General features: G+C 43.4%; 1 protein-coding gene across 2 annotated transcripts in view; it reads right to left on the bottom strand.

Annotated features, from left to right (window-relative positions):
• Positions 1 to 21,716: 21,716 nt before the first annotated feature.
• LOC111149215 (serine/threonine kinase 32B) overlaps positions 21,717 to 25,646 on the bottom strand; it is a 404,797-nt gene continuing 400,867 nt past the window's right edge. Inside the window, exon 12 of one of the 2 annotated variants that reach the window (XM_022506161.1) lies at positions 21,717 to 23,711. In XM_022506161.1, coding sequence (XP_022361869.1) covers positions 23,573 to 23,711 — 139 coding nt within the window. In that variant the 3' untranslated portion in view covers positions 21,717 to 23,572. The remainder of the gene's footprint in view (positions 23,712 to 25,646) is intronic. The other variant, XM_022506162.1, reaches the window with a different exon arrangement.

Here is a 25,646-nt window from a genome sequence, read left to right as displayed (position 1 = left end):
CCTTTGTTCACTGGAATAGGGATCTAGCATTTTCTATTGTCAAAAGATGTGCTAGGCCACCAATCATTATGCAGGAGGAAAACCAGGTTATCAAAACTCTGTGACCAGCGAGGATATCAAAACAACAAAAGCCTCCATCACTCAGTGTGGTCTGGTCTGGAAGATAATTGTGTGCGGTCTGCATAGAGTGAGATATTTGAAATAAAGCCTAGACATGTTAATTTAAAAAAATTAGCAGGAAGTTATTCCCTCCAACCCCCAACAAGATTACAGGAAATTTGTTAGCACCTGGTGGCAATATTTTACAGAAGAAAAGTCCTTGGAATTGCTATCCCCAGAGCCCTTCAGCTCCATTACTATGAGTTGGGTTCTCTTGGGAAAGACTTGAAGGTCGAACAGTCAATGCAAACCCTCAGCCTCTCATTTTTATATGGCATCTCGCAATTTTTAAAGCACATCCATTCATCCAATCCTTCAACCAGTAGTTAATGGAGCTGTATGCCAGGCACTGTTCTAGAATCAGTGAGCAGCAGTCAACACTACTTACAAATTCCTCCCTCTGTGGAAGTAACACTCGCATATCGTTCTCTCACAGCATGAACAAAGAGCTCTCTTAAATAAGTACCATTTTCCATATGGAAAATTGGGGCTCAGGTCATATAACCTATAAGCCCTTCCCCAAATTTTTCTCTACAGAGCAACAAGACTGGTCTTTTATTTTATTTTTTAAAAATATTTATTTATTTGAGAGAGAGAGAGTGGGGGTAGGGGTAGAGGGCGAGAATGTTCAAGCGACTCCCTGCTGAGTTCAGAGCCTGATGTGCAGTATTTGATCCCACAACCCATGAGCTCATGACCTGAGCTGAAACCAGGAGCCAGACACTCAACAACTGAGCCACCCAGGAATTCCAAAACTGATTTTTAAAAAAACTTCAGGTCACTTTTGTTTAAAATCCTCCAGTGGTTTCTCATCACTCTTTTTTTTTTTTTTTTTTAATTCAAGTTAGTTAACCTGCAGTATATTATTAGTTTCAGGGGTAGAATTTAGTGATTCATCAGTTGCCTATAAAACCCAGTGCTTGTTACATCACATGCCCTCCTAATGTCCATCCCCCACTCACCCCCCTCCAGCAATCCTCAGTTTGTTCCCTAGAGTTAAGTCTATTATGGTTTGTCTTCCTCTCAGATTTCATCTTTTATTTTCCATCCCTTCCTCTATGATCCTCTGTTTTTTTCTTAAAGTCCACACATGAGTGAAATCATATGGTTTGTGTCTTTTCTGACTTTCTTAGCTTAGTGTAATACCCTCTAGTTCCATCCACATCATTGCAAATGGCAAGGTTTTATTCTTTTTGAGGGCTGAGTAATATTCCATCATATAAATATATATTTACACACATAACATCTTTGTCTGTTTGTCTGTTGATGGATATCTGGGAGTTCACTCTTAAGAGTAAAATTCGAATTTCTCATCATGGCCTGTAAAGCCTTGAAGGATATGCCTTCTCTTTGACCTCATCTTGCACCTCTCCCCAACTTACTCATCATAATCCACATTTGTTTTCTCTCTATCCTTCCAGTATGCTAGGTTGGGTCCTGCCTCAGGACCTTTGCACCATCTATTCCAGAACACCTTATTCTGTATACATCCTTGTCACTGTTCAGGTTTCAGCTCAAATACTACCTCCTTGGAGAGGCCTTCTCAGACCTGTCTATATTACCTTAAATTAGCCCATATGCATCCATCTTTCTTGCAACATTTATTTTATTTTTCATATAGCACTATCAGTTTTCTTAGTCACAAGCAATGGAAACAGACTCTGGCTGATGTTTTGGGGAGGAGAAAAAACAGACTTCTAGTTAGATATACTGGCTTATTCTTCTGTCCCTTACCAGCTGCATGGCCTGAGACAAGCTCCTTAATCTCTGTGATCTTATAAACATGTAAGTCAGATCATGTGCTTTCCCAGCTCAAAGCCTTATAGAGGTTTCCCATCTCAGGCAGAGAAAAGTCAGGCTCCTTTCTCTGTCCTGGAAAGCCATGCCAACTGGATCATTCCTTGCCTAACCTCTTCTCCCATGGCTTCCCTGTCACTCTGCTCCAGTCACTTTGGCCCTTGAGCAGCCAGACTTGATGCTGTCTCAGGGCCTTTGCACTTACTGATTGCTTTCTCTGCCATCTCTGCTCTGAATATCAACCCAACCTGCTCCTTCACTTCCTTTAAGACTTAGATAAAATCTTACCATCTCAGTGAAACCTTCCTTGGTTGAAACTTGCAGCTCCATCCCTACCTCTTCTATACCTATCCCTGATTTATTTTTCTCCATAGAACTCATCAGCATGCAACATACTGTGTCACTTACTTACTTACTTGTTTATTGTCAGTCTTCCCTGAATCCAGTGACTGCTCCTTGAGGAAGCATGCTTCATCACCAATGTTTTCTACCACCTAGAATACAGGAACACACATATCCATGAACAAGGCTCCTTTCCTTTCCCCTCTTCTGTGTGATGGGTGATTAGAGTTCCATCCTGATGTTAGGACTGTGAAGGTGAATAGGATTAAGTCATTAGAGGGTCTGGCATGCTGCCTGCTGGTGCTGGTAGTCTCCAGGCTCTCCCCACTCAGCTTGCCAGCTCAACTACCCACCCAAGGCAAGCAGTCCAGGAAACAGATTGATTAACAGCCTTCATCTTGAATATCCTGAGGACTGTGTTTGAAGAAGTCTTAAAACCAGTAAATATCAGATGCTAAAGTCTGTCCACTAGAAAGTTAGTCCAGAGGCAGCAAGAGTCACACTCAGGTGGTCCCTGAGGAGAGAGGATAAAGACACTTTGCTTTAGAAGGAAGCAGGACATAATCAATCACTGCTCACCTAAAGATGGAGTGGGCAGAGAATCAATGAAAACAGAGGCTCTCCAGTTTAGCTTTTAAGAACACAACTGTGGGCTCAGTTGTACTTTAGGAGCCTGAGTCCTAGATCTTACTATGTGACATTGGGTGTGATTGCTCCTTTTATTTGTCAACTTGCCTGGGCCATGGATTCAGATATTTGGTTGAACGTTATGTTGGATGTTTCTGTGAAGGTGATTTTTGGATGAGATTGCCATTTAAGTTCAGTGGACTTTGGGTAAAGCAGATTGCCCTCCACAATGTGGGTGGGCTTCATCTAATCAGTTGAAGGTTAAGTGGAACAAAAGACAACCTCTCCTGAGCAAGAAGGAGTTATGCTCCAGATAGAGTCTGGACTTGAACTGAAGCAGTACTTCTTACCTGGGTCTTTAGCATGCTCACCTGCTGCACAGATTCTGGATTTGCCGATCTCCTTAAACTAAATCTACCTACATGTTCTGTTTCTTTGGATAATCCTGACTAATACTTGGGGCAAGTTTATGTCTTGATGAAACTGACACTCAGTTCGCTTGTCAGTAGCGAGGTACTATGGTCAGTGGGTAGAAGCATGAATCCTAGTGTCAGTTGACATGGCTCCCCACTCCTTCTATAGGCCTGTGACCTTGAGCAAATTACTGAACCCCCTTGTGCCTCAAGCTCAAAAGCAAGGGAGGTAATCATGCTAACTCTCTTGTAGAGTTAGTGTGAGAATTAAATGAGCTAGTTTCCATGCATGCTGACCAGCTACAGCTGCACTGGACACTACCAGGAGAAGCACCACCTCAGAGTGTGTGAAGACTGAGACAATGCATGAAACCACAGAACATAGCAGTGAGCACGCTAGGTCAGCAGGCTCACTGCCAATTCTTAATACCTGTTAGATGGATTGTTGTTGTTGGTTTTTAATTAATTAATTGATTAATTTGACAGAGAGAGAACGAGAGATCACAAGTAGGTGGAGAGGCAGGCAGAAAGAGAGAGGGAGAAGCAGGCTCCCTGCTCAGTTGAGAGCTCAATGTGCGGCTCGATCCCAGGACCTTGAGATCATGACCTGAGCAGAAGGCAGAGGCTTAACCCACTGAACCACCCAGGTACCCCTTAGATGGCATTGTTAATCTTTGTTTGTAAATGAGTGAAATCTTATTCACAAAATGAGTACAAATTCAATCCAGGCCATAAGAAGTTGGAAATACCTTTTTCTTTTAAATTTGGATTGGAATTTTATTGAGTCTGTAGAACAGTTTACAAAGAATTGACAACAATATCCATAAGCATAGCAAACCTAATATACTTTTTGAGATGGTCAGATATCTGGTAATCTCAGTCATGTGGAATCTGTTGGCAAATCCAGGAATTGGGGTATCCTTGAGACATATGGGGTACATACCATCCAAAGCCACACAACTGATTCTGTGCGAAGAGTCAGGGAAGGTACTCAAGTCCCTGGGCCCCCAGGCTGCTGGATCAGTGTCATCTCTAAAACGAAGCATCAGAGAATTAATTGACTTTCCAACCCTTGGCCTTTCATCTTGTTCAGCATCCAGCCCAGTGCCTGTCCTACTGGAAGGACGTGCACTTCTGTTGAATTGCTTGTAACATTAAGAAGTTAAGATCAAAGGCAGGAGACTTGATGGATCTGGAAAATTAAAGAATTTTAAATAGAATGGCCTAGGGCCATCTTCATGAAGGATTAATCAGTTTTCCCTGTTTCTATAGCTGTCAGGGCATCCATGCATCCTATGTAAGTTCTGGAATGCATATCTCAGTTAATGTTTTTATTCCATGAGGCAGGGTGATATACAAACTCAGCATGTAAGAATATATCTAAGTATGAAGCACCCAGTTTGTTCCCTATTAAGCATTTATTGAATGCCTACTACTTCTCATGGCAGGTGAAGTGCAGATGACATTTAAAGTATGCTTTCAGCCTAAAGGAGCTCCCCTGTCTAGCTGAGTCCACATATCTCACAGTTATACTGGTATATGAATAAATAGTCAACTGCTACCAAGATTTACAGGTGGGTGAGATTGGTGTGGGCAATAGAAATAAGGGAAGACTATATTTGTATCTTTGGGGTAAATATATAGTAGTGCAATTGCTGGGTTGTAGGGTAGCTCTATTTTTAATGTCTTGAAGAACCTCCATACTGTTTTCCAGAGTTGCTGCACCAGCTTGCATTCTCACCAACAGTGTAGGAGGATTCCCCTTTCTCCACATCCTTGACAACAATTGTTGTTTCCAGAGGGACATTTGCATCCCAATGTTTGTAGTAGCAATGTCCATAAAAGCCAAACTATGGAAGGAGCCCAGATGTCCATCAACAGAGGAATGGATAAAGAAGACGTCACACACACACACACACACACACACACACACACACAATGGAATATTACTCAACTATCAGAAAGTATGAAATCTTACCATTTACATTGACATGGATGAAACTAGAGGGTATTATGCTGAGTGAAATAAATCAATCAGAGAAATACAATTATTGTATGATTTCACTCATATGTGAAATATAAGAAACTTTGCAGAGGATCATGGGGGAAGGAAAGGAAAACCAAATGGGAAGAAATCAGAGAGGGAGACAAACCATGAGAGACTCAACTCTGGGAAACAAATTGAGGGTTGATGGAGGGGAGGTGGGTGGGGGGATGGGGGTAACTGGGGGTTGGGCATTAAGGAGGACACGTGATGGAATGAGCACTAGGTGTTACACGCAGCATGAATTACTGAACTCTACAACTGAAACTAATGATGTACTATATATTAGCTAATAGAATTTAAATTAAAAAAAGAAAAAAAAGAGGGGTGCCTGGGTGGCTCAGTGGGTTAAAGCCTCTGCTTTCGGCTCAGGTCGTGATCCCAGGGTCCTGGGTTCGAGCCCCACATTGGGCTCTCTGCTCGGCAGGGAGCCTGCTTCCCCTCCTCTCTCTCTGCCTGCCTCTCTGCCTACTTGTGATCTCTGTCTGTCAAATAAATAAATAAAATCCTTAAAAAAAAAAAGCAAGTTGAAATATTTAAAAAAAAAAAAAAGAAAGAAGGGAACCCTACACCTAAAGGAGCTGGAGAAAGAACAAGAAAGAAACCCTAAACCCAGCAGGAGAAGAGAAATCATAAAGATCAGAGCAGAAATCAATGAAATAGAAACCAAAAAAAACAATAGAACAAGTCAACGAAACTAGGAGCTGGTTCTTTGAAAGAATTAATAAGATTGATAAACCCCTGGCCAGACTTATCAAAAAGAAAGGAGAAAGGACCCAAATAAATAAAATCCTGATTGAAAGAGGAGAGATCACAACTAACACCAGAGAAATACAGACAATTATAAGAACATACTATGAGCAACTCTGCGCCAACAAATTGGACAATCTGGAAGAAATGGATGCATTCCTAGAGACATATAAACTACCACAACTGAACCAGGAAGAAATAGAAAGCCTGAACAGACCCATAACCAGTAAGGAGATTGAAACAGTCATCAAAAATCTCCAAACAAACAAAAGCCCAGGGCCAGACGGCTTCCCGGGGGAATTCTACCAAACATTTAAAGAAGAACTAATTCCTATTCTCCTGAAACTGTTCCAAAAAATAGAAATGGAAGGAAAACTTTCAAACTCATTTTATGAGGCCAGCATCACCTTGATCCCAAAACCAGACAAGGATCCCATCAAAAAAGAGAACTACAGACCAATATCCTTGATGAACACAGATGCAAAAATTCTCACCAAAATACTAGCCAATAGGATTCAACAGTACATTAAAAGGATTATTCACCACGACCCAGTGGGATTTATTCCAGGACTGCAAGGTTGGTTCAACATCCGCAAATCAATCAATGTGATACAACACATTAATAAAAGAAAGAACAAGAACCATATGATACTCTCCATAGATGCTGAAAAAGCATTTGACAAAGTACAGCATGCCTTCCTGATCAAAACTCTTCAAAGTGTAGGGATAGAGGGCACATACCTCAATATTATCAAAGCCATCTATGAAAAACCCACCGCAAATATCATTCTCAATGGAGAAAAACTGAAAGCTTTTCCGCTAAGGTCAGGAACACGGCAGGGATGTCCGTTATCACCACTGCTATTCAACATAGTACTAGAAGTCCTAGCCTCAGCAGACAACAAAAGGAAATTAAAGGCATCCAAATCGGCAAAGAAGAAGTCAAACTATCACTCTTCACAGATGATATGATACTATATGTGGAAAACCCAAAAGACTCCACTCCAAAACTGCTAGAACTTGTACAGGAATTCAGTAAAGTGTCAGGATATAAAATCAATGCCCAGAAATCAGTTGCATTTCTCTACACCAACAACAAGACAGAAGAAAGAGAAATTAAGGAGTCCATCCCATTTACAATTGCACCCAAAACTATAAGATACCTAGGAATAAACCTAACCAAAGAGACTAAGAATCTATACACAGAAAACTATAAAGTACTCATGAAAGAAATTGAGGAAGACACAAAGAAATGGAAAAATGTTCCATGCTCCTGGATTGGAAGAATAAATATTGTGAAAATGTCTATGCTACCTAAAGCAATCTACACATTTAATGCAATTCCTATCAAAATACCATCCATTTTTTTCAAAGAAATGGAACAAATAATCCTAAAATTTACATGGAACCAGAAAAGACCTCGAATAGCCAAAGGAATATTGAAAAAGAAAGCCAAAGTTGGTGGCATCACAATTCCGGACTTCAAGCTCTATTACAAAGCTGTCATCATCAAGACAGCATGGTACTGGCACAAAAACAGACACATAGATCAATGGAACAGAATAGAGAGCCCAGAAATAGACCCTCAGCTCTATGGTCAACTAATCTTCGACAAAGCAGGAAAGAATGTCCAATGGAAAAAAGACAGCCTCTTCAATAAATGGTGTTGGGAAAATTGGACAGCCACAGGCAGAAAAATGAAATTGGATCATTTCCTTACACCACACACAAAAATAGACTCAAAATGGATGAAGGACCTCAGTGTGAGAAAGGAATCCATCAAAATCCTTGAGGAGAACACAGGCAGCAACCTCTTCGACCTCAGCCACAGCAACATCTTCCTAGGAACATCGCCAAAGGCAAGGGAAGCAAGGGCAAAAATGAACTATTGGGATTTTATCAAGATCAAAAGCTTTTGCACAGCAAAGGGAACAGTTAACAAAACCAAAAGACAACTGACAGAATGGGAGAAGATATTTGCAAATGACATATCAGATAAAGGGCTAGTGTCCAAAATCTATAAAGAACTTAGCAAACTCAACACCCAAAGAACAAAGAATCCAATCAAGAAATGGGCAGAAGACATGAACAGACATTTCTGCAACGAAGACATCCAGATGGCCAACAGACACATGAAAAAGTGCTCCATATCACTCGGCATCAGGGAAATACAAATCAAAACCACAATGAGATATCACCTCACACCAGTCAGAATGGCTAAAATGAACAAGTCAGGAAATGACAGATGCTGGCGAGGATGCGGAGAAAGGGGAACCCTCCTACACTGTTGGTGGGAATGCAAGCTGGTGCAACCACTCTGGAAAACAGCATGGAGGTTCCTCAAAATGTTGAAAATAGAACTACCCTATGACCCAGCAATTGCACTGCTGGGTATTTACCCTAAAGCTACAAACGTAGTGATCCGAAGGGGCACGTGCACCCGAATGTTTATAGCAGCAATGTCTACAATAGCCAAACTATGGAAAGAACCTAGATGTCCATCAACAGACGAATGGATAAAGAAGATGTGGTATATATACACAATGGAATACTATGCAGCCATCAAAAGAAATGAAATCTTGCCATTTGCGACGACGTGGATGGAACTAGAGGGTATCATGCTTAGCGAAATCAGTCAATCGGAGAAAGACAACTATCATATGATCTCCCTGATATGAGGGAGAGGAGATGCAACATGGGGAGTTAAGGGGGTAGGAGATGAGTAAATGAAACAAGATGGGATTGGGAGGGAGACAAACCATAAGTGACTCTTAATCTCACAAAACAAACTGAGGGTTGATGGGAGGAGGGGGGTCGGGAGCAGGGGTGGGGTTATGGACATTGGGGAGGGTATGTGCTATGGTGAGTGCTGTGAAGTGTGTAAACCTGGCGATTCACAGACCTGTACCCCTGGGGATAAAAATATATTATATGTTTATAAAAAATAAAATTAAAAAAAAAGAAAAGAAATAAGGGAAGAACCTCTTAGGGGAGATGAAAATTAAATTGAATTGTATCATGATGAATTTAGAGGTGACTTAAAGACAAAATTAATACCCAATTTTGAATGAATTAAGCCAGCGAAGTGTGACTGATGGCAATGAGATTATATCTTTAAAAGCTGCATTGGTCTATGTACTTGTGCTGGGTCCTCCATGGATTTTCTCCTATCTTACCCCCTGCTCTGCTGGCAGAGCAAGTCACAGCAATTCACACATATGAGATAAATACGTATTTAACCCAAGTCAATGGTGCTGTCTGAGTGTGCACAATGGGCAGCTCAGGTCCCTGATAACCATGCCCAGTTCAGGAATGAGGCAGAGAGAAGCTGGGCTCTGCTCTCATAACTTAACCTCTTGAGAAGTGGGATAGAAATTCTCTTGCCTCTGTGGAAATGCCAGGAGCAGGGAACACACTTCTCTTCACAAAGCTGGTAAATTGTGACTGTCTGAAGAGTAAGTTGGTTTGGAAGTCTGTGGCAGAAGCAGTGAGGGGAATAGGGTGTATCAACGCCACCAGCATCATTAGTGTCAACAACAAGGACAGTAGCAGCAAGAGCACCTTCTCAGCAAAAGCAGTGGCACCATGACCAACACTCCCAGAGAGCTACATCGTGTTTACTTCACATGCATCATACCATTTAACCCTCATGGGATTTGTCTGAACCAGAAGAAAGAGGAGAGGACGTGGATTAAATTATATCCCTGAGATTTTTGTCATCCAGCAAAATAGGATTGTTTTGAGGGTAGTTGGGTCTGGATTCTAATCCAGGTTCTTCAATTAAAGTGAACATCAGGCAAGTTCTGTAACCTCCCTGAATTTCAACTTTTAATCTCTAGATGGGAAAAAAATAATAGGAATCCTAATTTGTTGTGAGGACTACATGAGGTCATGTATGAAGTATGAGGCACACTCTCAGTGGGATACCTGGGTGGGGAGGCATCTTGTCAAATCAGACTCTAAGAGAAACTTCTGAGGGGGATGAGGTCACCATTCTGCCCACTCCTCTCTTCTCTGGTGTTCTCTGTCGTTCACCATTTTGGTTTATCCCAGCTGGGAATTGTCAGAAAAGTGCAGAAGGGTTGGCAAAGGCAGCTTTCATCCCCAAAACTTGTCATCTTCAGCTTTTGCTGATGCTCAGTTCTGTTTTCTCAGGAAAGATTAAAAAAAAAAAACCTTCACAAACAGAAACATCGCAAATAACCCTCCTGAAACCCTTGTCTTCTTCAAGACAGAGTTTCAGAAGATGAGGAAATTGGACTTCAGTCCAACTGACAGCCTTATTTGTGTGTGGGGTTCCCTGTGTTTGTGCCCAAGAGAATTGGGACCAAGATAAGGATGCTTGGTGGGGGGGTGGCCTGTGTTTGGCTAGTGACTTGCCTTTAAACACCACTGTTTGGTGTTTGGGCTCCATGCCTGAAGGTAGCACAGTGCCTATGAGAAGCAGAGGTGGGAATGGTCCCTAGGGAACACACATGTATGGAGGATGGCTAAAGCAATCCCTGACCTTCAACTGCCTGACAGAATTCATCCATGAACATAGGCCCTCTCCTCCTTTGTTCTGGCCTAGGCTAGACACCAGTCAAGGAAGTCCTTGTTCTCCATTAGCTTCTTCAAGTTAGGGGTTGCACTGTTTGCTTCCCCACTATATTCCTGTAACTTTTCCTTCCCTTAGGTTCTCCTGGAAACAGAGCCTGAGTCAAGAATTCAGGCACAAGTGATTTATTAAGAAAGTTCCCCCAGAAAGCCCCAGTTAGGGGGCATGGGAAGGGGCAGGAGAGGGAGAGACCTGGTGTTGTGATCTGGGTAAAGCCCCTGCCTGTCTGATCTTGAGTGGTATGTTGAAGCAGATATTATATCTCAGACTTTCTCCTGCTCACAGCAAAGGGATGGGCTTTTTAATTCCCTCACTGGCCAGTCATTGGCTATGGGGCAGAGGGGTGGGCCCAGATTCTTCCAGAAACTCATGCCAACAAGGAAGGTTTAGTGCTCAGGGACAAGCCTGTGAAGGTCGCAGGGGCAACCCCTAGCAGCAAAGCATCCACAGCCTAAGGAAGAGACTCAGGGCTAGTAAGACAGTGCTGAGAAGCTCTAGAATGGGCACCAATAGTACATGCTATGCTTTCCCTGCATCCCAGGAATGAGTGAAGGATTATGACAAGAGTAAGCCTGCATTGATTCTCTTATGGAGATCCCTCATCTGGACAGAAAGAGACTTTCACTGCCATGGTCTGGGTGGGTCAGCATTGGGGACAGTCCCTCTGGGATTGGGGGCTGTTGCCCAGCTATCAGTAAAGTGTTCCTGGCCTGGCCTTACCTGAAGCCTGTAGGATTCCCATGTGTGGAGGCACCCTCTGGAGGGTAGGAGGAGGCTGATGTTCCTGGGTCTCTGATACAATGCCTTTTTATAGTTGTAAAAACAATACATGAAAAGCAAAAAAGAGAATTCAAGGTGCCTGGTTGGCTCAGTCGGTTAAGCATCCAACTCTTGATTTTGGCTCAGGCCATGATCTCAGGGTCATGAGATCGAGCCATGCACAGGGCTCCACACACAGCTGGGAGTCTGCTTGAGATTCTTTCTCCCTCTCCCTCTACCCTACCCCCTTTTATGGGTGCTCTCTCTCTCTCTCTCAAATAAATAAATAAATCTTTTAAAAAAAGAAAAAAAATTCAGCACTTCTGAATGAGATGAAATGAAAAATGAAAACTAAGTGTCCCTATTAATGCCATGCCTCCTCCACATGAGGCATGTACCTCCTGCATCAACACACACAAAACAGATAATCACGTCAAAAAAATGGGCAGAAGACATGAACAGACACTTCTCCAATGAAGACATACAAATGGTTAACAGACACATGAAAAAGTGTTCATCATCATTAGCCATCAGGGAGAGTCAAATCAAAACCACATTGAGGTACCACCTTACACCAGTTAGAATGGCCAAAATTAACGAGACAGTAAACAACAAGTGTTGGAGAGGACGTGGAGAAAGGGGAACCCTCTTACACTGTTGGTGGGAATGCAAGTTGGTACAGCCACTTTGGCAAATAGTGTGGAGATTCCTTAAGAAATTAAAAATAGAGCTTGCAGGGCACCTGGGTGGCTCAGTGGGTTAAAGCCTCTGCCTTCAGCTCGGGTCATGATCTCAGGGTCTTGGGATCGAGCCCCACATCGGGCTCCCTGCTCGGTGGGGAGCCTGTTTCCCCCTCTCTCTCTGTCTGTCTCTTTGCCTACTTGTGATCTCTCTCTGTGTCAAATAAATAAATAAAATCTTTAAAAAAAATAGAGCTTGCCTATGACCCTGCAATTGCACTACTGGGTATTTACCCCAAAGATACAGATGTAGTGAAAAGAAGGGCCATCTATACCCCAATGTTCATAGCAGCAATGGCCACAGTCACCAAACTGTGGAAAGAGCCAAGATGCCCTTCAATGGACGAATGGATGAAGAAGATATGGTCCATATATACTATGGAGTATTATGCCTCCATTGGAAAGGATGAATACTGAACTTTTGTATCAACATGGACTGGACTGGAGGAGATTATACTGAGTGAAATAAGTCAAATAGAGAATCAATTATTATTTCGTTTCGCTTATTTGTGGAGCGTAAGGAATAACATGGAGGACATTGGGAGAAGGGAGGAGAGTGAGTTGGGGGTAATTGGAGGGGAGACGAACCATGAGAGACTGTGGACACTGAGAAACAAACTGAGGGTTTTGGAGGGGAGGGTGGTGGGATGTTGGGTGAGCCTGGTGGTGGGTATAATGGAGGGCATGTATTGCATGGAGCACTGGGTGTGGTGCATAAACAATGAATTCTGGAACACTGAAGAAATAAAAATAAATAATAATACCCCCCCAAACAAGCCCCCCCCCAAAAAAAACAAAAAAAGAAACCATGTTCCACCATTCTGCTTTTGTTTTATCTGATTGTTTATCACCCAATTTAATATGTATAGATGTATGTGTTCCTATAATTATATATATGTAAAATTTTTTCAGGTTATATTTTTTGAGATTGTATTTGAGTTATTCTTTATAATGAAAAATAAGGGATCTAGTCTGTTTGCTCTATTATCCAGTTACTCTTCTCTCCTACATTTTCTTAGTTTTCTCGATGTTTTGGGGTCATCTATGGATTAGTTAAGAGTAGACTGACTGTAAATATAAAGCAATTTGACTTTTGGGTTCTTTAATTTCTCAGGCTCCTTCCAAAGCCCTGAGCCTAATTTTGAATTTGCAATATTACACTCATTTTGTTAAAGATGGTGCCCAAGATCCAGAATCTGGATCTTCCCTGTTAACTTTATAATGTCAAAGATGTAATGGATATGTAGAGTGTAAACTATACTAATGAGACATGATCCCCATACTGCAGTGAGAGGATACTAATAAGCTCTATTTTTTTATTTTATCAATTTTCAGTTGTGCTTGTAGACACAGCTATACAATATATTGTATAGAAAGAAATTTAAATTTCTATAATCCACTTACAGATTATAGAAATGAATTGATTAGCATGTCGTGGTCTCCCCATTGCTTCACCCCACACCTGCCTCTGACTTCCATAAGCTGTATCATGATCAACTGTCTTTATCCAATATAAGGAAAGCATCTGTGATTTGTCCATGGTTTGATTCTGAAATCTTTAAACCAACAAAATTATGTTGATTACATTTATATGAATATAATGTTCTCTGAAGCCAAGCAGTTTGGTGAGACTCGAGGAGAAGCACCAGCTATGAAAGCAGCTAAAGGGTTGAAAAGGGTTGTTACCTTGGTTTGAGGTCTTGTTCTTTCCTTCACTGGCTGCATGCCTTCCACCTGTCCCTCCTCACCCTGTGCCTCAGTCTACCCATCTGCAGAATGGGGGTCCTGACAGCATCCACCTCACTGGCTTGTAAAAATTATGTGTGTGTGCAGTGCTGGTGGGCTGCTCAGCATTCAGGAATCGCTCTGCACACCTCACTGTCATTACAATGACAGCTCCTGTGATTTTGCTCATATTCTCTGTACCCTCAGTTCTGGGAAGTTTCCTCTACTTATTCCTCCAGCCATTTTCTGAATTCATTATTTTAGCAATGATTTTTCATTTCCAAGAATCATATTCTTCCCCCTTTTTCAGAATAGCTCCTTCTTGTGTTTTATAGCTGTTAGACTGTCCCAAGTCTCTTTGAAGGTACGAATTCAATCTTTCAAGGGTCTCTTCTCTGAGTGAGCTATTTCCTTTGGGGAGAGTTCTGTATTTATACTGATCCCTCTCTCCCATAGTGATGTTTTTCCTCAAGGTCTGTTTATCACCACCTGTCCTTCTGGTTTATCAATAAAGGACCAAGCTGATGAACAGAGGTGGCGCCAAGGGTTTCTGCTGGGTGTGTGTGACTGTGTTTGATCTTTTGGCTTCCTCCATGGAGGGCAGGTTGACGTGGGCTTTCACCTGTGAGTGAGGTCTGTCAGCCAGTGGCTTGATGTCAGTCTGTATGCACTGGCACAGACAGACAGAGCACCCCACCTCCCAAATGTAAACTCTACCCTATGCACTAATATCTGCAATTAGGAGGTTTGCCCTCCTCAGGCTTTTCTGTTTCTATAGAAAGTGGAACTCCAATTTCAGAAAAATGCAGCAGCTAGTGGGGTGGAGTGGAGGTAACAATGCTGGGGGTGCTGATACCCAGCTCTTTCACAGATATATTTAAACATTATTTTTAAATAGTGATTTTAGGTTTATAGAAGAGATTCAGTGATAACATAGAAGGGCTCCTATGTAACCCTTGATTCACTCCTCTAGATGTCTGTATTTTATATACACAAGCAGCATTTGTCAGGCTTTTTTTGTTTTTGTTTTTAATTTCACCAGTTTTTCCACTAATATCCTTTTTCTGTTCCGTGAGCCATTTGAGGTCACTGCATTTCATGTAGTTATCATACCTCCTTTGTCTCTGGTGATCTGTGACATTTCCCTATCTTCCTTATTATTCATGGTTGTGATACTTTGGTGAGTGATGGTCACGAATTTTATAGAGTGCCCCTCAGTCATGGTTTGTCTGGTGGGATTTTTTTATGGGTAGACTGGGGGTATGGATTTGGGAGAAGTACACCACAAGGATGAAGCATCCTTCTTGTCACATGACTTAATGTGGGTGTTGCTCTTTAATTGCCTGATTTAGATCGCATCTGTCAGACTTCTCCACTACGTTATTGCCTTTCTCTCTCCATGCTCTCTCAGTCAGAAGTGAGTCTCTAGGTCCAGTGCACCAGGCTCCAAGATATGCTTTTCCATGCTATTCCATGACCTATCTTCCCACCACTCTTCATTGGTGGGTGAATCAGGACCTCAGCTAAGTTTGGTGCGTTCTCCAGGGCTTTGGCCTTGGGAGATGCAGAACTTCAGGGCAAGCCCTCTCTCCAATTCATTTTTAGAATTGGAGATGTATAAGGGCCCTTTTTTTCCAATTTATCATGTGTGGAAAGCTACTCTGTGGTTTGGGAAATGTCATAAACTAGGACTTCTCCAGGTCACAGTTTCCTCCTTTTGGAGGGGGTTAATGGTTTTGGCCTTGCAAAGATCTGAGTATCCAATGGAATCATCTGGGTGGAATGGCTGTGCTGGATCCTGGCAGGTGGTAGTCTCAGCAGATGCCAATTCCCCATTGCCCAAGCTGTCAGGACTGTCTGCCACCTCTAGTATTTTAAAGTCCTGCAATTACAGTCACTATAAAGCACAGATGACTGGGAGCTACTTCTCTTCATAGGACAGAATTTTAAGATGGAAAAATAAAATATGAAATCACTAGTTCTGCTACCTCTTGCCTGTCTTTGGTAAATTAGAGCCAGAAAATTCTATGGGAGGGGGTATGGCTAATAAAACTGTAATATTTTCTCTCAAATTCAGTGAAATTTGGGTTTCCCTTTGTTAAGAGCCATGTGCGTAGCCAAAATCCATTTTCCTCCCTCTTTCATAATGCACCTTTCTTTTTGGTCATCTTAACACCCACTCCATTATACAGAAGGAAATGACCCCATCTGCTGCTTATTGAAGCCTAAATCGCTTCTGTCATCCATATCAGTGCTTGGTTTAGGAAGGGTATGAGACCCAATTTTGACCAGAGTCATGAGGGAAAGTTTGGGGGATTCTGAAAAAGACTTCCCATCTTTGAGAGAAAGCTGCAGAGTCCCTCTTACCTCCCTGAATGCTCTTGTGTCTGGATATGATGTGCACAACCATGGGGCCACCAGACTGAAGACGATGCCAGCACTTTAGGGATATTGGTGTACAAGGATGGATAGAACCTGGACCCCTAACGGTGTTATTGATCTGTAGACTGATTCTGTGCCATCAATTTTCCCTCCGCTGGACCCATTGTTAAGTGGTATACTACGTTTTGTGTGTCAAGCAGTTAAAATTGGATTCCTCTTGCTTACAGAAGAAAGCAAAATGATACACTTTTAGAAGAATCCTGCAAACAAGCAGCCTTTAAAAAATACCTCTCCAGGGTGCCTGGGTGGCTTGGTCAGTTAAGCATCTGCCTTTGGCTCAGGTGGTGATTCCAGGGTCCTGGGATCGAGTCCCACATCAGGCTCCCTGCTCAGCAGGAGACTGCTTCTCCCTCTGTCTTTCTCTCTCTCTCTCTCTCTCTGTGTGTGTGTCTCTCCCTCTTTCATGAATAAATAAATAAAATAAATAACATTTTAAAATAAAATAATATATTTTAAAATAAATAAATAAATAAAATCTTAAAAAAAAAAACCTCTCCAGAGACTCTTACAGAGATGTCTTTTAAACACAGCTGATATCTGTATCTAAAAGAGAGTGCATGTCTGTGTGTGTGTGTGTGTATGCATGTGTGTGTGTTCACAGGGCAGGTTATAGAGTGGTGGGCAGCTCACCATGAAGAGAAGCAGATGGGAAAGACCTCAACCCAAAGGATGCAGAGTTCTCATTGATCTCACAAGAGGGGGGAAAGAGAGGATAGGATAATATTTACTTAGTGTGCTTTGTACACCAGGCAACAGGAGCAATGAACATGTGATTTTTGTCTAATTACCATGATGGTTCCTTGAGATATTAGGACTGGGATTCAGAGATTTCAAATGTCTTGAAACTGACACAAAAGTCCTGCCCTATTCCTTCAATCCCCCCGAAATGTCCTGAATCCATCCATTTTTCCCCCCATCACAAGGACTACCCTGATCCAACCTCCTGTGTCTCTTCTGGGCTGCTACTCATCCATCTGGATGGTGTCCCATTAGCTGTCACCCTCATTCCCACATCTCATGGTCTCATGTGTGCACAGTGGCCACCCCCCTTTCTCAAACAGTTCCAGGACATCTCATTGTGCAAATCCAAACTCCTCCCTGTGGTTCCCCAGCACTTCCATGATTTGGTCCTGCCCAGTGCTGTAGCCTCATCTTCTACCACATTGCACTCCACTGACCAAGCTCTAGCCTCCCTGGAATCCCTACTTTTCTTGTAATAATCCAGGTAATTAGACTTACTGCCTTTGCCCAACTGGTTCTCTGTGCCTGGAAGACATCATCATCCATCATTTCTTTGCACAGCTGACTCTTTTTTAAGCTGCAAGCCCTGACATGGGATGCTTTCGCTGAGTACACCATGGTAAGTAACCCTATCCATGTGCCACCTTGTCAACTGAATTGATTACCTTCAACTCAACTTGAATTATTTTTATTTCTTACATACTTTTCCCTTGACTGACTTCCCTGTTGATAATACAGACTCAATGCAGGCCAGGAACTTATTAACACTGAGTATCTAGCACTCAGAACAATGTCTACCACATGAAAGGTTCTCAATATATATTTACTGAACGAATGAACAAATGTGGAAGAGCTCTGCATTTATTTCTTCCTCATTGATTCCACAAAGGTTTTGAGGTAGTTCATGTAGAAGAAATCCAATAACATAGATCAATGTACATTTAAATATAAAACATGAAAAATAGGAAAAATTATACATTAGATAACAAGGTCAACATCAGATTCTCAACCCCACACAGTCTTTACAGATGAGCCTAATCTTGGCTCAGGGAATCCTGTTCACTAAATAAAGCCATTAGCAAATGTCAACATGTTCTAGACCTGTCCTTTGTGTCCAAGCAGCCTCACCTAATTGGTCCAGGAGTCACAATGACCTGAGGTGGGCCAGCCAAACTCTCTCCCTGGGGAACTTGTACCAAGGGATACAGAGAAGGATTCAGACAAGTGGAGATGGCTCTCAAACTGTGAGATGATGAAGTCTTGGGAGCTAGGCAAGGTGATGAATCAGCTGGAAAAGCAAGTGTGCCAAGAAGGGCAAGAGCACAGCATGCAGAAGATGGAGCTGAGGGAGGATCTTATGTAACTTCAGAGAGTGAGAGGGCAACAGTGGCTGCTGGCTGACTCCCAGTTCCTATGAGGGCATCTGAAGTGCTGCAGATGGGATCAGCAGGCTTCGTCTTGGTCCTTCTGACAAATCTCCTTTTCCTGGAGCTTCCTAGCATCTGTTCTTGATAATCATGGTTCTGAGACCAGGATCAATGAAAGAAAATAACACTGAACCAGTCAGTTGCGTGGCAGTAACAAATATCCCCCAAGTCTCAGTGGCTTAAAACAGCAAAGACATACACATGTTATACATCCATCATGGGCTGACTGCTGCTCTGCTACACATGTTTCCGCTCTTGGACCAAGACTGATGAAGTAGCCTGTAACCGAATCATACCAGTCACTGTGGCAACCACCCAACAGGTTGTAAAGGGTTGCAAAGAGGAATTCACCTGTATGGCAATGAAATTTCCTGACTATTGTAGATGGGCACCTGACACTTGCCAAAACCTACCACCTGCTTAAGCCATATTGAATGATTTGCTCTTCTTGGAAGATGACCAGGTTTCTTTCTTACCTTTGGGACTTTGCAGAAAAGACTTTAACAATACCCTACAGGATATGGAACTATTTCTTCCAGAGGTATAGACATAAAACATACTACAGGAAAGCACATCCACCATCACACCCTGGTTGTGACCTCAAAGAGTGATAAGTAGGTGAGGGTTGGGAAAATTCTATGGAAGGAGATGTAGAGAAGGAGAGTGAATAAATCTCGGGATTATTTGTTTTTGGTCTCTAATGGAGTAGGACTGCCCAAAGGGAATTTTCACATACTGTCCTATGCTAGGAATGTCTGTGATCAACACTTCCCCACTTCTCCCACAACAAAGGAGGAATTTCTCTACTGGTTGGTTAGAATCTGAGTCACTGGTGGGGCCACTATTACTAATGGCTGGAGCTGCTATGCTTGACATCTTGAACTTGCCAGTGCCAAGGTCAAAATTTGAGAAGAGTAGAGGGCCTTGCTAAGATCCTGATCCTGGTCTTCTTGCTTAACTTGAGCTTCTCACAGGGTTCTGCATGAGGGCACTGCTGTTGGTATGGTCACTAATTCACTGAATCCTGTCTTGCTATTGTCTCATGACCTACATTGAGACCCTATTATAGTGGGGATTGGGGATACAAGGAAGAGCTGTCAGGACAACACGATTCAGGTTTTTCTCATCATGCCTCCCAGAGCACCACCTGAGAGCCCCCAGTCTCCACCTTAATTTTTAAGAGTTGGCTAAACATGAGATGTGAAATGAATTTCTATTAAGAAATAGGTGTGGTGCACAAACAACGAATCTTGGAACATTGAAAAAATAAAATAAAATAAAATAAAATAAAATAAAATAAAATAAAATGCCATTGAACTAAGCATTGAACATGGTTGTACCAATAACTTCTCAGAATCAGGACAGTGCAAAATGGCAGTGTCGACACCTGGGAAGGATCTGTGTTTAATGCATCACTCTCTGCAGAGAGGAGAGAATTAGGAAGTGTGTGTTTGGGAGATGGGGAATCAACATGAAGAACAGAGACACTGAGAGGAAAATCTATTAATCATGCTTGTCCATGATTACCCAGGAAAAAAAAAGCTACTCATGTTTTATGACAGTCAGTAATTAAACACGAGAGAGACCTCACCATGATTTCTTGTTCTTGGTCGGAAGAGGAAATTGTGAGAGGCACAGTGCGTGAGCTGAATCATCAGAGTGACAGGCATTTGCTAAACATGCTAGAACTGGGCTCCAAGGTGGGGTTGTGTGCACATGTGCACTCCTTCCACACCCAATGAGAACCTGCCTAAAAGCAGCTCTGTGCTGGGGGCCAGCTGTGCACAGCCCACTTGATGGAGTTCACAGCCTGGACTGGGGAGGAGGGTTTGGGACATTATACTGTAATATGTAGCAGTAAGTGGGAAGGGACTCACAGCATCCAGCTTTGGGATTAATATTACTCTAAATACGAATTTTTTTTACCCCCTGTCATGAGAATCCTGCGATACATTTTAGTGGGGGTAGGGGAGCCCTGTGGACACCACCAGTCTATAGCTCGTCTTACTATGCCTAGATTTCAAATAATAATTCTTATGCAAATTCTTGCTTGGGAATGGGTTTCTCTAATCAGATTGCTTGCTCAACCAGTACTGGGCTGGGTTACAAACCCTGGGAATGGGGGTTTGAATGAGGGAGAAGGGAAAACTCTTGTGGAACCTGGAACTCAGGAGAGATATATCTGAGGGGGTGGACAGGGATTAGGCACTCCAGTGGGTGGGGGTGGGGGCCGGGCAGTACTGGGACCTAGAAAGCCAAAAGCCCCAGGAAGTGGCAGTGGGGCCAGACTGGAGAGAGGAGGCTGCCAAAAGAAAGCTTCACACAGCCCACCCCAATTTGTGTTGGGCTCGCTCTTATCTCATTCATTCCAAAATTATTGATTACCTCTTATGAACTAGGTAGTGTTGGGACTGGAATATGGAGGGTGGGTACAGACATAGCCCTGAAGAGGACCTGGCATCTCTTAAGGGCTTGAAGGCATGGAGGATGATCCATGGGCAAAAGTAGCCCCACTGTGCAGTTAACAGCCACCAGAGCCAAGAGAAAGTGATAGAAACTGCATGAGCAAGGATGTGGACGAGATTATGTCTGGCTTGGTTTTGTGCTGCCAGGAGACCAGAAGGCATCATGGAAGAGGTGGAACTGACCCTTAAGAGATATGTATTTTGATGTGCAAAGATGGGAGTTGAAAGGCATCCCAGGTAGGGATGACAGGGTGGGCAAAGGCAGGGAGGCAGGAAATGGAGAAGTCTGTTATAAAGCAAATGCTGGTTACACCCACACGTGTGTCGTATAAACGTCTGAGCTGGAATTCGACATTTTAAGAATGTTTTCCTCTAGGTGAAAAATTCTCGTTTTTCCCCTAATGAATAGATCACAGATTTCTAGTGTAAAATAATCATTATGATGAATAATAATAATATAAATTGTGATCAAGTTGGATGAAGCCTTGAATTGCCAAGTTTGGTTGTATTCTGTGAGGAAAATAAACACATCACCAACTTGGGATCCTTCCCATGAAAATAAACACATCACCAACTTGGGATCCTTCCCCTCCAATCATTATGTTTCTAATTCCACTTGAGCCTTTTGACTCAGAGGCACACTGCCCATCCCACCCAACCCCAAATAAGAACAAAGTTATAAGAAGGAATGTCCAAGAAATAGTTTATTCTGAACAAGAAACAACACTGACTTAACCACAGCCAGGAAATCCAGCATCTCTCAGGCTGCTTGCAGCTCTTACCCCTACTTCATGAATTCAGCCCGGCAAGAAATCCGACATGCTGCCCGGGTCACAGTGAAGATAGGAGCAGCCCTGTGGTTTCCTGGAGGGAACAGGACAGTGCCGATGGGGGACAGAGAGTGACAAGTGTGCAAGACAAGTAGACTTACGTGGGCAACATAATCGAGAAATAGGCTTGGTTCGAAGGAGGAAAATAATGATCATTTCTTGTTTTTAAAATAAAAATATAAAACCACACCATCCATTAAAACATCTCTTAATATATCCAAGAGACGACGTCGACAGCCCCGAGCATTGATTCATGATGTAAAAAGTAAAAACCGGAAGTGGTTAAGAAAAAATAAAAACACACCTGAACTTTGAACAGGGATAGACAGAGTTCAAAAACTCCAGAAGAAAAGTTCAAGGGGTTCTAAAGACCAAGCTTATTTCTATAGAAAGTGACCTGCCAAATGAGTGACATAGCAAAGTTTCTCCAGATGATGACAGTGATGCCCAAAAAATGTGGTTACCATTCAGTGAGCGGTGCATGCTGGGTGCGCCATGTGCCTGATGCCATTGAGCCCTACAACAACCCTGCAAGGCTGGTTTTATCATCACCGCTTGAAAACAAGGAAATGACACATAAGTGATTGTGCAGTTTTGCCTAAGGTCTTCTGGTTAGTAAACAGCAGGGCTGGATTCTGGAGGAGCCTGACTACATCTGAGCTCTGTCCCTGGCGCTACAGCTTCTCCCCATTCAGAGGCCGAGTGCTCCCCCACAGGTCCTTCGGCAATCTGTTCCTTGTGTGAGTCTACTGTCCTTCTAGAGTGAACTTTCTAGTCACCCATACTTCTCTGTCTGTCAACACAGGACCACCTCATCAATGGCATTTGGGGACCCTCTTTAAGACAATGCTGAGGAGACCACTTCACACCCTTTGCAGGAAAAACACCTAGAAGGGGAATGGGGACTCAAAATTTGGTTGTAGGACTCAGTATGGGGAGAAAATCTGATGGCACTTGATAGGAGCAACTGATGGTCAGTGACTTCACCTTCCGAAGGGCATCCCGGTGCAGGGTGTGGGGTGGGGTGGGGAGCTGCTGAAATTATAGGTGGGAGGCAGTCTTCTGTGAATAAGGGCAGACGTGTACCTGCAGCATCGAGACCCAGGGGACCAGGCTGGTGTGCAGGTCATGCCCTCTTCCAGGGTCAGAAAGACTGGCCTGGCAGAGAAGCAAGTGAATACATGTCAGGTTTTGCTCCAGGATTTGGAAATGGTGTTCCCATTGGATGGGCAGGAACAGAGATATTTATTTTGACACTGGGTTGCATTTTCAAAAGTACTGTGTGACGAGCCATGATGGTCCGAACTGTAAAGTTGGGATGGTCTAATTGCTTTACAGACAGGAGTGCACTTCAGATATCAAGGTTGTATTTTGCCTCTGTAAACAATTTCAGAAACGTCACAGGTTTTCCATGTCTGCTAACCATTTGGTTTCTCCCAATAACCTTGTAGTTTTAGTTGGGACAAAGAGCTGTTTTAACCCCTTTGGCAGATGCAGAAAACAGGCACAGGAAGGGCAAGGTTGTCCAAAGTCACTCAGAGAATCAGTCAGGCACCTGGGACAGGAACCTGGGCTTCTCAGCTCAAGTTCAAGGCTGTCTCTCTGCATCTGATGTCATCAGGGGTGAGACAGGGGCCATCGTGGCACAGAGAGGGGCTTCCAGTGGGCAGGACAGAGATGTGTGCAGTCCCGTCAGGCGGCCGCAGGTGGTGGCTTAGCTGCTGCAGCCACGGGAGCAGGCGTGGGCCAGAATGTTGTTGTTGCGTCCGTCCTGGAGCTTGCCCTGGGTCTGGCTCCCAGCCCGACCTTCTGTGTCCACGAGCTGGCTGCTCTGTCCGTGCTGCCTCCTCAGCCTGCAAACAAACACAGCACAGACTTGAGATGGTGACGTGGAGTAGAGGGCAGTGGGATGGCCAGGAGATGCATTTGTGCAAACAGGGCAACTGGGAAGCCCTCGGTCCGTACCTTCCCCAGGCTAGAGTGTGGTGCCCTAGAGCCATGCAGGCCTAGGGTCCAAGCCTGGGTCAGGTGCACTCCTGTGTTAAATACAGAGCCTCTGCTTCCCCATCTGTAAAATGGAGATAACAATTCCTGTCTTATGACTCCCTGGGAAGTCTATAGATCACGCGTGTAATTTGCCTAAGCTCACAGTGTCAGTGTAGGTGATGAGTCCCACACAGCATTCATTCATGTGTATGTATTGAACGTCCACTGATGTACCAGCCATCCTGCCAGGGAGCAGGGGAAATCCTGGCCAGCAAGGTAGTCATCTTCTCTTTCCTCATGGAGCTTACTGTCTAAATGGGACAATAGACACCAATCAAACTACCTGCCAAATAAATATCCAAACGGATGAGCGTCCAGCCTTACAAAATGGCCCATGACAGACTGTTAAGGGAGCATGATTTTAAAGATTGCATTTCTTCATACCTGGCCTCCTGGTCACCTTCCACATGATCTAAGATGTCAACCTCCTTCTCCTTGTGACCTGCAAGTTCAGGTTCACGCAGTATCCCACAGCTGTCACTGCGTGTATGGTGCAGGCAAAAAATAAAATGGAGACATTTAGGGAGGAAGAACATAGCTCTCTGTACTTGCTTCTCAGGCACCGTTGGTCAAGCTGCTGAATTCCAGACCTTGGCTTCCCTATCTAAACCTGGGATTCTACCATTCACTTGGAGGAAGCTAAGGGGATCAGAGAGAATGTGTGTAAATTATCTACTACAGGGCTGGAAATACTAAAATTGCCACCATTCTCCTTGTTCTGAAAGATGCACGTTTCAGTCTGAATTTACTTTTCATGTTAGGAGGTTCTGTCAAACAGAGTGCAGACCTAATGCCTGACACAGGACAGTGCAGATGCCCCCCAGTGACTACAACAGTCCATGGCCTTGACGGGTCACAGGACCTGTGTGCATGAATGTGCGTGTATGTGTAGTGTTTGCAGCAGTGTCAGGATATGAGTGAGTCCTTTGGGTTATGGCGAAGTAGCAGCAGCAACACAATATTTTGAAGACCATCAACTTGGTGGCCACTGCCTCCTACCCTTTGTCCACCTGCAGGGGCAAGGACCAGGTGTGCAGTCCCTCTGGCCCCAAAGCTTGTGGTTGTCCAGGTTAATACACCTGGGAAAGGAGGTTAGGGTTAACATTCATCATCTTAGTGGAGGAGGGGTCAGCTCCCAGAGGGCAAGCTGGGATCCAGAGTACAAAGCAGGGGAGGCAGGGAGAGTCTAGTGCGAGGGGTGGGGGTGATCGGACTTCCTGGGCAGGGCTGGGACCTGCTTGGGAAACTTTCTCCCTTATCTCTTCTCTGTCCTCCCCTCTACCCTGGGAGACTCTTCCAGGCACCTCCGGAAAGAAAATCAGATCATAACTAGGGAAGACTTAAATGGTTAAGAAACTAAATGGAAAACACCTGTACTTCCAAAGTAGGACATCCTGTTTGGTTCACATTTGTAATGCCATATAATTCTCTGGGTGTATCACAAGGTAAAGGTGAATCCCATTAGGATTTCCTTTGAAATGCTCAAACATAGCACAGATGGCATTACTGTCTCTACTACTGACACAAAATATAGCTTCCAAAGTTGCATAATAAAGAGTGCAGCAGATGAGGAAGAGATGGATTTGGAAGTCTTGAGTAGGTCAGGAAAGGCTTCCTGCAGGAGGCAGCATTTATTTTATTTTTTTTTTTCAGCATAACCGTATTCCTTGTTTTTGCACCACACCCAATGCTCTGTGCAATCCGTGCCCTCTCTAATACCCACCACCTGGTTCCCCCCACCT

Source organism: Enhydra lutris, unplaced genomic scaffold, assembly GCF_002288905.1.
Source record: "Enhydra lutris kenyoni isolate GAN:26980312 unplaced genomic scaffold, ASM228890v2 scaffoldscaffold21, whole genome shotgun sequence".
NCBI lineage: Eukaryota > Metazoa > Chordata > Mammalia > Carnivora > Mustelidae > Enhydra > Enhydra lutris.
This window is presented reverse-complemented; position numbering and strand designations above follow the sequence as displayed.